General features: G+C 50.7%; 1 protein-coding gene across 1 annotated transcript in view; it reads right to left on the bottom strand.

Moving 5' to 3' along the window:
- Nucleotides 1–1,943: 1,943 nt before the first annotated feature.
- The window catches only part of RSPH6A (radial spoke head 6 homolog A), a 15,118-nt gene continuing 3,838 nt past the window's right edge, over nucleotides 1,944–13,223 (bottom strand). The window contains exons 3-8 of the mRNA XM_007458676.1: nucleotides 12,104–12,131; nucleotides 10,375–10,402; nucleotides 7,357–8,121; nucleotides 5,901–6,042; nucleotides 5,007–5,124; nucleotides 1,944–2,160 (exon numbers count right to left, since the gene is read on the bottom strand). Of these exons, the coding sequence (XP_007458738.1) occupies nucleotides 1,944–2,160; nucleotides 5,007–5,124; nucleotides 5,901–6,042; nucleotides 7,357–8,121; nucleotides 10,375–10,402; nucleotides 12,104–12,131 (1,298 nt within the window). The remainder of the gene's footprint in view (nucleotides 2,161–5,006; nucleotides 5,125–5,900; nucleotides 6,043–7,356; nucleotides 8,122–10,374; nucleotides 10,403–12,103; nucleotides 12,132–13,223) is intronic.

The raw sequence follows: 13,223 nt of genomic DNA, 5'->3' as shown, positions 1-13,223 counted from the left end.
TAGGGAAAGGGGCGTGGCCATCAAAAAGAGCACAGGTCCCTAGAAACGGCTCTCTGGGAACCGTTTGCCTAGCAACGGGAGTACCCTCAAGAGAAGGCCTCATCCAAACATTGTCCTTCCTATGACGTCACAGATGACTCCAGGTGACCCTGGAGTCTCCCGAAGACTCCCAACATACACCCTCCGGTGTTTCCCACTTACATCTTAAAGTCCCCGACTGGCCACAGCATCTCCAACCATTCCTCCCCACCCTTGATGATCCCGCAAATCCCACTGATCTCCATTGCCTCCATAAAACTCCAAGGACTTCATCTAACCCACTACTGATTAATACTAACACCAAACATCTCCACATTTCCCACCAACCTCCTATGTATCTCCATAACTCCACAATCTCCAGCAATCTCACTCGGTCCTCCGACACCCACCAAAATTTTATTGATCCCTGCAATGTCCCCAGTGTCCCAATAATCCACTAGTAACCCAAAATCTCTTCCTGATCCCATCAGCCCCCTGATAGCCAGTGCCCCTCACTTCTTCTGACACCACCCTGCCCCCATCACAGATCTTCCTAGACCCATTTATTCAATCGCCTCCCAGATTTCTCACAGGAATGTCCCAGAAGCATCTCACACTCAACAAGTCCCGCAATGAAATTGACATCTTGGGCTTCCCTGGTGGCGCAGTGGTTGAGAGTCCGCCTGCCGATGCAGGAGACACGGGCTCGTGCTCCGGTCCGGGAAGATCCCACATGCCGTGGAGCGGCTGGGCCCGTGAGCCATGGCCACAGAGCCTGCGCGTCCGGAGCCTGTGCTCCGCAGCGGGAGAGGCCACAACAGTGAGAGGCCCGCGTACCGCAAAAAAAAAAAAAAAAATTGACATCTTACTCCAAATCCTGCTTCTCTCCTGTGTCATTTTAGGGCTGGCACTGATATCCCCTCCAGTCACCAGGCCGCAGAACTCAGTGTCTCCCTAGACTTCTGCCATTTCCCTTCACTCCCTGATTCCAGTCCCCAAGTCTTTTGCATTCTGTCACCTGAATTCCTCTGTTCCAGTCCATTCCTCTGTGCAGCCCTGGTCTAAACTCCTCCTCTCCTGCTTGGGTCCTCCCTGTATGAGCTTTGTCTCTGCTCTCCCAGACTCCTGTCTCACCCCTCTATCTGCTCTCCACTTGGCATCTAGAGAGGTCTTTCTAAAGCATGATAATGATCAGGACCCTGCCCTGTTCAAAGCCCATCTGTGGCCTCCCTAGGGTTCTCAGGACAAAGTTCAGCCCTGGGTAATCTGTTCCTGCCAACCTCTCTTTCCAGCCTCATTTCTCACCACTGACTCCTCACACCATGTCCCAAAAATGAGGTTTGAGAATCTACCCCAACACAACGCACTCTCTCTTGCCCTTGGGTCTTCGAATGCCCTGTTCCCTCTGCTTGGAATGGCCTACCACTCTGTTTTTGACCATTTATGAGCCAGCTCAGGAGCTCTGTCAGTCCTCTGGGCTCCCCTATCTGGGTTGTCATTGCCTAGGGAATGTGTCTGTCTCTCCTGTAGAGTGTGAGCCCCTGGAAAGCAGATCTGGGGCCACTGGGTCGACGCTGTGTTCCCAGCACAGGGCTGGGTTGACCCGGGGCACTTCAAGAGTTGTGTGATGGCCCGATGAATGAATAAATGAACAGATGGGAGAGACTATGCCGGGCAATGTCTGTGTTCCTAGCAAAGTGCCACAGTCCTGACTTGGAGGCCATGTCAACAAATGTGGTGAACAAATGAATGAGTGACTCGGCTGGAATGCCCTGAGGAAATTTTATTTAGCGCAGCTGCCTTCCTCTTCTACCCCTGCACTCTAGGGGCAGAAAGCAAACCAACCGTGAAAAAAAAACCAAGCTACAACTGTGTATAAGGGAAAACCTGCTATCTACCTGCTTGAGGAAGGGGGCTATGGGGCCTCAGTCATCCTGGCCCTCATCCTCCTCTTCCGCCTCTTCTGCCTCTTCCTCTTGCTCCGCAGCTGCCAGGGCCTGCTCCTCCTCCACCGTGGGGTCGCTCATCTCCACGATCTCCGGGCCGCTGGGGTACTCTTGCTGAACAGGGGCTGGCAGGGACGGGTTGAAATTCTCAGGACTGTACTTGTGGCCCCAGCCGATGTAGATGTTCTCAAACTTCCTGGAGGGGTAGAGAGATGCTGGGAAATCCTCCCTCAAAGACCCCAGCCTGGACTTTTGTTAAAGGTGGGACCCAGCCTAGGCGTGGCATGCCTGCAAAGTTATGTGTGGTAGAGTGGAATGTGCCCAACAGGTTTCTCTGTTCACTGGTTCTTTCAGTATTCACTTAGCACTTAACTAAGTGCCAGGTCTTGTCTAGAGCCGCACTAACAGCACATGTAGCTGTTGGGCACCTGAAATGTGGTGAGACTGAAGAACTGAATTTCTAATTTTATTTAATTTTCAAATTTCACTTGTGGATTCTTCTTTGACCCATTGATTATTTAGGACTCTGTGGTTTAATTTCTACATACCTGTGAATTTCCCACATTTCCTTCTTTTACTGATTTCTAATTTCATTCCAGTGTGGTAAAAGAAGAAATTTTATATGATCAATCCTTTTAAATTTATTGAGACTTGTTTTATGGCTTAGCATTTGGTCTATCCTGGAGAATGTTCTGTACACACTTGAAAAGAATGTGTGTTCTACTGTTGTTGGAGAGGATTTTATTTAATTTTAATTAATTTTAATTAAATTTAAACAATAAAACTGATGTTTCATTTATTGGAAGACATCTAAGTATGTCTGGGACAACCTGGGTACACGAATCTCCTTTTTCAACTGTAAGTGTTGTGAAATCTGAATACAGGTCAAGTATTCCTTTTTTTTTTTTTCAGGTCAAGTATTTCTGATGAAAATTTAGTACCCGAATTGAGATGTACTGTGAGTGTAAACTTCACCCCAGATTCTGAAGATTTAGTATGAAAAAAAGAGTGTAAACTAGCTCGTTAATAATTTTTACATTATTGATTTCATGTTGTAATGAGAATGTTTAGGATATTTGGGGTTAAATACATTATTAAAATGAATTTTGCCTGTTTATTTTTATTTCTTGAATGTGGCTACAAGAAAATTTAAAATGACATATGTGGCTCATATTTTGTTTATATTGACCAGCACTGGTCTAGATATGGGAACCTAGCAGTGAACAAATTAGACAAGAATCCCTGCTGTGGTGCCTACATTCTAGAGAGAGGAGACTGACAATAAACAAGAGCATAATTGGTTGCATCCCGGGCCCACCAATTCACCTCTCCCCAGAATTTTAATGGGAGAAGGAAAGAGGAGTAGATGGGGGGAAAGGGAGCGACTAAGAGACAGGGAGAGAGGCAGAGAGTTTGCCACGGGGAGCGGTTTGGATTTGACCTTATTTTCATAGCCTTGCTGTTCCCTCGAGAATCATTTTCCTCCGGGTCTTCCTCGGAGCCTTCAAATACACTGCTTCCTTGGAAGCCCCTGACCTCTGCCAGCCCTGGTTTCTGGGGTCCAGGAACCAGCAGCCTCACCCAGGAGGTTGTGCTTGCTAAGAAGGCAGAGTCTTGTGCTCCAACCCAGACCCAGGCAACCAGAACCTGAGCTTTAACCAGACCCCCTGGTGAGTCCTACCCATTCACAGTTTGGGAAGCTCTGGTCTAGAATGTCCTTCTGCCTGCTTTTCCCCTAGTTACTTCTTTTTTTCCCCCAAAGATTTCCGATCAAGGCTGCTTTTCTCAGCCTTGAATCTTTCCTTGATCCCTGCAAGACATGACAGGTACGAGCTGTCATTGGTCCCTCCACTCTCCCTAGTGGTACTTCTCGTAGTTTGTAACAGGATATTTCATGGGGGTAAGGGAGGGTGAGGCTCGATGTACATCTAACACCTATGCTTCCTCTGCCTGCTCCCAGAGTAGGATCCATATCTGCTTTTTCAACAAAGTACTTGGGGCCCAGCATACAGCTGGCAAACGGTGACATTTGAGAGTCTTTTATAAAGAAGAAAAGTGGCGAGATGGATGCATGGTTGGGTGGTGGATGGGTGGTTGGGTAAGTGGGGGTTGGAGGATGGCTGGGTGAGTGGAGCTCCAAGTTTGGATCCTTTGCTTTCAGAGGGATGCTGGCAAGTTAGGGTGTGGCCAGAAGAAGGGCTCTGGCAAAAGCAAGCATACCTCTTCCATGCTTCTGGAGGCGAAAAAGAAATTGTCAAGAATGTGGTTAAATTATCAAGATGATGTAAAATCCCACCTTGACTGTGAAGCATAGTATCAGAATACCGTGCAGGCTGTTCACTGATACGGAGAAGGAAAAGCTATGAAAAACCGTCATGCCATCTGCTGGACAGAGCCGGTAAGTGCATGCCCTGTGGCTGCAGGCTACGCTCTCTATTGGCTGAGCAGAAAAGCTGGGATGGTGCCTGGTGAGAGGCTGAGGGACTTGTCTCGAGTGTGTAGCCGCGGTGCGAGGATGTGGGAGTGACTTCCACCTGCCAATCTTTTGGGAACAGCTGGTGGGGGATCCTGGTGGGCAAGATTTGTGCCCTTAGAGAAAAGATCCTTCAGCTTGGAAGAACCGTGGAGGAGGCCAAGGGAAGGAGTTAGCTTCCCCAGAGATGAGACTCTGCCCATCAAGGCCACCCCAAAGGGGACATCTGAGTCCTGTCTGGCTCCATGCCTCAGACAGCAGGAAAGCCTGGGCCAAGGGGCCAAGGTATCCACGTCTGAATACTGCACAGGCAGTGTGATCCCTGAGTTAGCTCCTTCCCCTTCCCGACCTTCCATTGTTTCATCCCAGGGGCTCACACATTTGGTATGGGATTTCTCATTTTAGCCCTAGTGGGACCCCTGGGAGCTGAGTGAGGAGGTTAGCCCCTGGGGGCTTCCTGAAGGGAGCTGTCCCAATCTCTGCCCACCCTGGTGAGTTGCCCCACCCGGCCTGGCTCTGATGAAGTTGTAGTGGCGCCCTCTACCGCGAGGCACTAGGAGAAGACCTACTTGGCACTGGCGTAGGCATAGGCCCCTGGCCAGAGATTGGAGCGCACGACAGCCACGGAGTACTGCGGGCTGAGGCTGCAGGACAGGCGGGCGGTCCAGGGTGACATGTGCATGATTTCTGTGGGGGAGCAGAGAGCACCAGGGAGGTCAGAGGCTAGGCTGCAGCTCCCCCTGCCCTGCACAGCCCCCTGGAGGGAAGGTAGAGAGGAGGAAGAGAGGGAGCAAAGAGGGAGGACAAGGAAGGGCCTGTGGGGCTAACAGCATTGGCTTCAGTGTTTGAACCCTGGCTCTGACCACTCTCTCACTGTGTGGCCCTAGGAAGCCACTACTCCTGTCTGAGCCTCAGTGACCGCACCCGGGAAAGGAGGCACTTATCTCACCTCCTTTGTAGGGTGGCAGTGAGCCCTGAGTCCCCGACAGGGGAGCTACTGTGATTCTCCTTCGAGGTTGGCCATCAGTTTGGACTAGGGATCAGAGGACAGGGCACAGGCTCCAGGCTCATGGAAATCGGGGTCCACATCCAGACTCTGTTCGCTCACCCACTCTCAGCCTCTCCTTTCTTCCTTCAGATGCCTGAGATCCCCACCTCAGGAAATTCTTGTCCAGTTTTCCAAAATCCAGCTCAAGTTCTGCCTCCTCTGGGGAGGCCTCCCTAGCTATCTGCCCCTCCCCAAACCCATATGGGACTCGAAAGACCATATCTCACCATCTGGACCATTGCCACGTGCCAGACAAGGTTCACAAGATGGACACATTCCTATAACTCCATGGGATGCCCATTTTATAGATCAGAACACAACCAAAGCTCACAGAGGTGCCCCCAGCCACCAGTCTCGCTGCCCTTCCCTTTCTCCCAGTCTCCACCAGAGCTGTGTGTGAAGTGAGGGCTGTTACCTGCATCTTCTGAGAGTGGCGTCAGCAGCGGGGGCCCGACCTCCTGCCCCGCCTCGTCTATCCCCTCATCTGCCTTCTCTTCCTCCTCCCCCAGCTCCTCCTCCTCCGTCTTCTGCAAAGGGTTCACCCAAGTGCAGCGGCCCTGGAGGTGGGGAGGAGGTCAGGTGGTACCCCCAGGGCACAGAGTCTGGCCTGTACTCTGGGAGGAGGTGAAGGACCAGGCAAGGATACTGGGGACGGGTCCTGTTCTCAGGGACCCAGAAGTGGGTAGAAGGACAAGGTTAGTCACACAGGTAGGAGGTGAGGGGAGAATGGGCTGAGAGCTGCAGCAGTGAGATGGGGAATCCTGCCTCTCTCAGGTTCTGTGGCCTCGATTTGTGCATCCATTCATCCGTTCATTTACTGTATATTTAAGGAGCACCTACCATATACAGGCAGTGCTCTCAGTGCTGGATATGTGTCCTTGAGAAAAGAGACCCGCCCCCCCATGTCTGCCCTTGTGGAGTTGACATTTGGCAGCGCAAATGAGCATCTGCGAAATGGGGGTGTCATGGGTGCCTCTCTCATTGGATTGTTGCTGGGTTGCCGGAGGTACTGAAGAGCAATAAATGTTGAATGAATGAGTGAACCTAAGTGCAGAGCATGTAGCAGACTTCAGTTTCAGCAACTATGAAATGCGAGATTGTACCAATCTCAGAAGCAGTTATTTGGATTCAATAAAACATTGTGGAGTCGATCAATGTTTATTGAATAAATGAATGAATAAAAAGCTCCTAGCACACAGCAGGTGCTGCCTTGAGTGAATAAATAAATGTATGTAAAGTTCAGACACACTAGGCATTCAATAAATGCAGGTCCACCATCTCTTATCCACAATTCCGAAATCTGAAAAGCTTTGAAAACCAAATGTTTTTTCATAAGTCATTTGGCAGAAACCCTGACCTGATCAGAAGCTCTTCGGTTTTGCTGCAGAAATAATGATGCCTTTGAATACAGGCTGCAGCCCCAGCCCCTGCTTGAGATGTTGTGTAATACGTAGTATGTGCACTGTGTCACTTTTTTAGTGTGTGTCACCTTTATTTTTATTTATTTTTTTTAAAGTACTTTTATTTTTGTAAGTACTGTTTTTTTGGCCGCACCAGGAGTCTTGTGGGATCTCAGTTCCCCGACCAGGGATCAAACCCGGGCACCCGCTCTGGAAGCGAAAGCACTGAGTCCTAACCACTGGACCACCGGAGGAATTCCTGTCACCTTTTTAAAATCTGAAAAATTCAGAATTCCAAGGTGCATCTGGCCCCAAAGGTTTCTGACAGGGGACTGTCAACCAGTATCTGTTGAATGGATGAATGAATATTACCGGGCACGATGCCTAGCTGCCGAGCAGGTGCTTTCTGTCTTATTTTGGAGTCACACCCGGTGCTACGACCCCGCGGGGAGGCTGGAGTCCGGCCCTCACCTGTGGCAGGATGTGCTGCGTATGATGCACCCAGTTGGCCATGGAGTCCACCAACTCAAGGACCGGGATGCCCTCAAAGTCGGGGTTCTCCTCGTAAGAGTCGCGCCCGGCACCGCCCTCCTCCTCCTCGTCGCCCTCCTCCTCGCCGAACTGGTAGAAGCCGAGGGGGCTGATGTGTGTGGCGGCCGAGATGCGGGCGATCTGGGCCCGCAGGTAGTTGGCCTCGTTGCCCGGGAAGGGCGGGTAGCTGATGACCGGTGCGTCCAGGAAGCCAGTGAAGAACTTCTTGATCTTGCGGGCCTGCACGATCTGGATCGGCGTGACGTGGGGCAGCCTCACCCACGGCCGGCCCGGCTCGTTGCACACGAAATACAGGTACTTGTTGGCGCCGTTTCGGCTCTCTTCCTTGGGGACGACGGGCGGCGGCTTCCACGTGGGCTTGCGGGTGACGTCGGTGGCCTTCTCCTCGCCCTCGTTGCCCTCGTCGCTCTCCTCGCCGTGCGCCTCCATTACATCGCCGCCCCCCATCATCTCCTCCTCCTCCTCCTCCTCCTCCTCGCCCTCCCGGAATTCCACCTCAGCCACCAGGTAGCTGCGACTGAGCCCCAGGATCTTGCCCCAGAAGCGGCAGGTGTGGATGGGCTGCTGCCCCACTAGCTGCTTCAGGGCCATGAAGATGCGGAAGCTCTCGTCTGAGCTCAGGCCCACGCCGGCCTGTTCGAGGTAGAAGGCCTTCTCCATGATGTTGGGCACGGCCGTCCCAGCCTGCAGAGGGCGGGGCGGAAGGCAGAGGGAACCAGGCTGAAGCCCTGCTCCCCAGCCTGACTTTTCTAGAGTCTACAGAGTGAAACGACTCTGTAACCCAGTTGCTCATGCCACCGTTTCTGGCCACTGAGATGTAGGGGTAAGTGTGCCAAGGAACGATGATGCCTAAATTGTACAGTTGATGTAAAAGATTTGGGGACAAGCATCCTGAGGTTTCTCCTAAAGGTATACACTGCATTCCCATTTTCTTACAAGCTCCATTTGTGAACAACAGTGTTAAAAGGAACAATTATTGCATCCTCTTCCTATGCCTGCCAGACTGCTTCGCTGTTCACAAATGCCTGAAGTTCCTGTCCACAGGAGGATTAGACGTTCCCACCCCCACCCCACTGCATTCAGGAGTGGCCATGTCACTTGTTCTGACCACTTGAAATGGCAGTGAAAGGGACACAGGTCATACCCAGGCAGGAGCTGTGAGAAACAATGTGGGTTTTGCTCTGCCTTCTTTTTCCTGCTCTGCAACTGTGGAAGCCTGTGTTACAGTGGCACTTCCATCACCCTCCAGCTCAAGTGTCTGATAAGCCAAGCCCCCTTGCCAAGCCTGGATGGGCAGGTAGTGTGAGTGAGAAATAAACTGTGTGGTGTTAAGTCACTGAGATTGTTTGGCTGTTTGTTTGTTTTTAAATGTTTATTTATTTTATTTTATTTTTTGGCTGCATTGGGTCTTCGTTGGCTGCATGCGGGCTTTTCTCTGGTTGCAGCAAGCAGGGGCTACTTTTCCTTGGGGTTCATGGGCTTCTCATTGCGGTGGCTTCTCTTGTTGCGGATCATGGGCTTCAGTAGTTGTGGCTCGCGGGCTCTAGAGCGCAGGCTCAGTAGCTGTGGCACACCGGCTTAGCTGCTTTGCGGGATGTGGGATCTTCCCAGACCAGGGTTCAAACCCATGTCCCCTACATTGGCAGGCAGATTCTTAACAACTGCACCACCAGGGAAGCCCAGGCTGTTATCTCAGCTTGAAACGGCACGCCCTGACTAATACTCTATAGGAGAATTGTTATTTTGAAAGGGATTCTGGCAGTTGCCCTCAATCTTTTTTTTTTCCTTTTTGCCATGCAGTCCAGCTTGTGGGGATCTTAGGTCCCCGACCAGGGATTGAACCCACGGCCCGTGCAGTGGAAGTGTGAAGTCCTAACCACTGGACCGCCAGGGAATTCCCTGCCCTCAATCTTAAACGCAGTGCAAAAGCTTGTCTGCCTAGGGGACTTCCCTGGTGGCACAGTGCATAAGACGCCGTGCTCCCAATGCAGGGGGCCCGGGTTTGATCCCTGGTCAGGGAACTAGATCCCACATGCATGCCACGACCAAGGGTTCACATGCCACAACTAAGGAGCCCACATGCCACAATTAAAGGAGCCGGCGAGCCGCAACTAAGGATTCCTGGAGCTGCAATTAAGGAGCCTGCCTGCCACAGCTAAGACCCCATGCAACCAAATAAATAAATAAAGCTTGTCTGGCTAATTGATATTGACACCAGCAACTCGGGGACAGGGTCAAAACTTAATCCCAAGATTCACTGTGCTGCCAGCAGGGAAGATAAGGGAATGAGCATAGAAAACTCTCTTTGGGGTGTGTGCCTGGCCCATGAGCCAATGGCCATCACCCTCTTTCTGGTAATGTCTTCCACCCACTTGGCAATGGAGTGGCCTCACCAACCGTGATTAAATGATATCACCCTGCATTCTGGCCACTGGTGATTGGAGCAAGTGAGGACAACTGCTCCAAAATGGCAGATCAGGCTCTCCTTCTCTACCTCTGCAACTTGTAACTGGGTGGAGAGAAAGTACATCTGGCGTCTCCCTGCCTAGAAATTACTTCTTTGGGATGGCTGGGTTTAAACCCGGGTTGGTCTGCCTCCAGAGATCATATTCTTAGTCCCTACTCCTTAATTCCTCTATTAACTATGGCCAGAATCTTCCTTCCTCTTTCTTTCTCCCAGTTTCCAGGAAGATCCTATCTATGATCTGGGAGAAAAGGTTTCCTAGTGGCAACTAGATGAATTAAAAAAAAAAAAATTCAGTAACTGTGGGGCAGCTGTATGCTGCCGTGTGAGGAGGTAGGGGAGAGAGAGGAGCAGAGGTGAGATATGGGCACTGAGATCCCTGAATACCAGCTTGGCCTGGGGCCCAGCTACATTCCTGCCCTTGGGTTCAACGGCAGATGGCACCATCCTCAACCCCCTTCTCCACTACTTGCCTTCTCCACAGTCACTTTCCCAGAGCCCCTTGCAGTCAAGGGATAGTTATGTGACCCAATCTGGCCAATAAGATGCAAGCAGAGGTTTTCTGAGGTGCTCCTGGGAAACTTTTGCTCCCCTGATTGACTGATGTATTTATTTATTTATTTGGAGGGCCACACTGCATGGCTTGTGGGATCTTAGTTCCCCAAGCAGGGATTGAACCTGTACCTTCAGCAGTGAAAGGGCAGAGTCCTAACCACTGGACCACCAGGGAATTCCCTTGCTCCCCTTGTTTAAAAAAATAAAGGGGGAGGGAATTCCCTAGTAGTCCAGTGGTTAGGACTCAGCGCTTCCACTGCTGTGGCCTGGGTTCAATCCCTGATTGGGGAACTAATATCCCACAATCCCGCAAGCCACATGGTTCAGCCAAAAAAAAGAAAGAAAGAAAAGAAAGAAAGAAAGAAAGGAAGGAAGGAAGGAAGGAAGGAAGGGAGAGAGAGAATTTATTTTTCTTATGTTTTGGTCATGCACGCGGCATGTGGGATCTTAGTTCCCTGACCAGGGATCTAACCTGAGCCCCCTGCAGTGGAAATGGAGTTTTAACCACTGAACTGCCAAGGAATTCCCCAGAAATAGGATTTATAACCAGGCTTCTATGATGCTGAAAACGGTTTTCTTGGTTTGGGTGGAGTGGAGGGGAGGGATGAGGGAAGAAAGCCCTCAGTGCCCCTTCACTGGGGAGCCAACTTACCAGCTCTAGACTGCTTGCACCTATTAGGTGTGAGAAAAACTATCTCGTCTAAGCCACTTGTCTTCATTTCTGCGACAACTATTTCCTGTCTTAAAGTGATCTGTGTTGCCAAACAAGTACAAGAATAATACTAAAGTTAGTTTAAAACTATAAATGTGGGCTTCCCTGGTGGCGCAGTGGTTGAGAGTCCGCCTGCCGATGCAGGGGACACGGGTTCGTGCCCCGGTCCAGGAAGATCCCACGTGCCGCGGAGCGGCTGGGCCCGTGAGCCATGGCCGCTGAGCCTGCGCATCTGGAGCCTGTGCTCCACAACGGGAGAGACCACAACAGTGAGAGGCCCGCGTTCCGCAAAAAAAAACCCAAAAAACAAAACTATAAATGTGAGGATAGTCAGGAACTTTTCAAAACAGAGGTGCAGTGATGGGGAGTCTTATGCTACCAAACAGCCAAACCTGCTATGCAGCAGTTGTACACAACAAGCAGGAGAGGCCCAGAGCAGAAAGCCATCTACAGAGCAAGGCACAAAATAGAGACTCCAGAAACAGACTGGAGTCCGTGCCTGTGTAAATAAACGGTAGAGGTGGCATTTTCAAAGCAAGAGAAAGGATGGATTTTTCCATAAATGCTGTTGGGGATCATGGAAGAAACAGAAATTCTTTGCATTTGGAAGAAACAGAAAATGAGAGAAATGAGAGCCCTTCCTCCCCTCAGACAGAAAAACAAATACAAAATGCTGAATCATGGATTTGAGTCTCTTCCTAGAAACATGCACAGGCCACAAACGCCCACAATTTTGCCCTTCTACAGACCTCCTCATATTAAAAACTCCAGCTCAAAAAAACAAAAACAAAAACAAAAAACCCAAAACCAAAACCCAAACCAAAACCAAAAAACCTCCAGCTCCAAGTTCTAAGGGGATGGGACCTCTAGGGACCAAGGGTTCGAAGAGGGCGGAGCCTCCCTCAGGATTGAATTTTAAGGGGGCGGAGCCTCACGGGCTGTAGAATTCTAAGCGGGTGGAGCCTCTAGAGGCACAGCGTTCTAAGGAGGCGGGGACTTGCGTTAGATAGGGGTGCGACCTGGAGGTGTGGGGGAGGAAGGGTGCAGTTCTAAGGGGGTGTGGCCTCCCAAGGAGAGACTGCTGATCTGAAATTTAAAACCATATTCTCAGGTAAGACTGTTCCTCATGTCTAAGACTTGGATTCCGACCTGCGCTCTGCTCACCCAAGGAAGGGCTCATTCCTTGGTCAGATTGTCGTTTCCAGTTCTCTCACTATCCCACCCCACTGTCGCCAGAATCCTAGAATTTCAGAAGCATAAAACGTGAGCACAGACCAACAGCATCAGCAGAGATGGCAGAGGTGATAGCCCGGGCTTTGGAGGACATGGTCCTGCCTTCCTAGTCCTGTCTTTTCTAGTTTCGAGCCCTCTAAGTCCTTCCTCCACAAATAGGAATAATAAATGACACTTGCCTTACAAGGTTGTTTCAGGGAGGAAACGAGCCCATGCTCCTAAAGCTCTTATCCGGGGTTGCGGGGGGAAGGCTAGGAGGTGTCAGAATTATGATAAACAGAGTTCTCAACAAATGTTTCTTAAACGAGTGAAAGAACATTTCAGCCAAATTTTAAGCCGTCGTCCAATGCTGGAAACGGAATCGTGGAATTAAATATTCTGAGGATAGTAGAATGTTCATCAATCATGGGTGGAAGAGTTCTCAGCGGGTCTCAACTTGCAAAAGAGGAAACTGATTCCCGGGGATAGGAGGCAAATTCAGTGTTGAGAGACTCCAGGAGTCAGTGGGTTTCACAGAAAACGTCCACAGAGCAGTTATTTGCAGAAAGGAGTAAGGGATGGTAGGAGAAATCAGCCTCCACCTCCATGTGGCGCTGGAGTCAGCTTTCTACAAAGCAGAGCTGTCCAACCTTTCCTCTGCTTCAAACCCTCCCATGGCGCCCCAGTGGTCTCAGGAGAAAGCCCAAGCCCCTTAGCCTGGCGTTCAAGGACCTCTGTGACCTGGTCCCCGACCCACACTCTGGACTGAAATCGCGTGTGTTTCTGGGTGGTGCTGTGCGCTCCCTCCCCTCCAGGCATTAGCAGGAGCTGTGCCTAAACCCG

Source organism: Lipotes vexillifer, unplaced genomic scaffold (genome assembly GCF_000442215.2).
Source record: "Lipotes vexillifer unplaced genomic scaffold, Lipotes_vexillifer_v1.1 scaffold371, whole genome shotgun sequence".
NCBI classification, from domain to species: Eukaryota; Metazoa; Chordata; class Mammalia; order Artiodactyla; family Lipotidae; genus Lipotes; species Lipotes vexillifer.
This window is presented reverse-complemented; position numbering and strand designations above follow the sequence as displayed.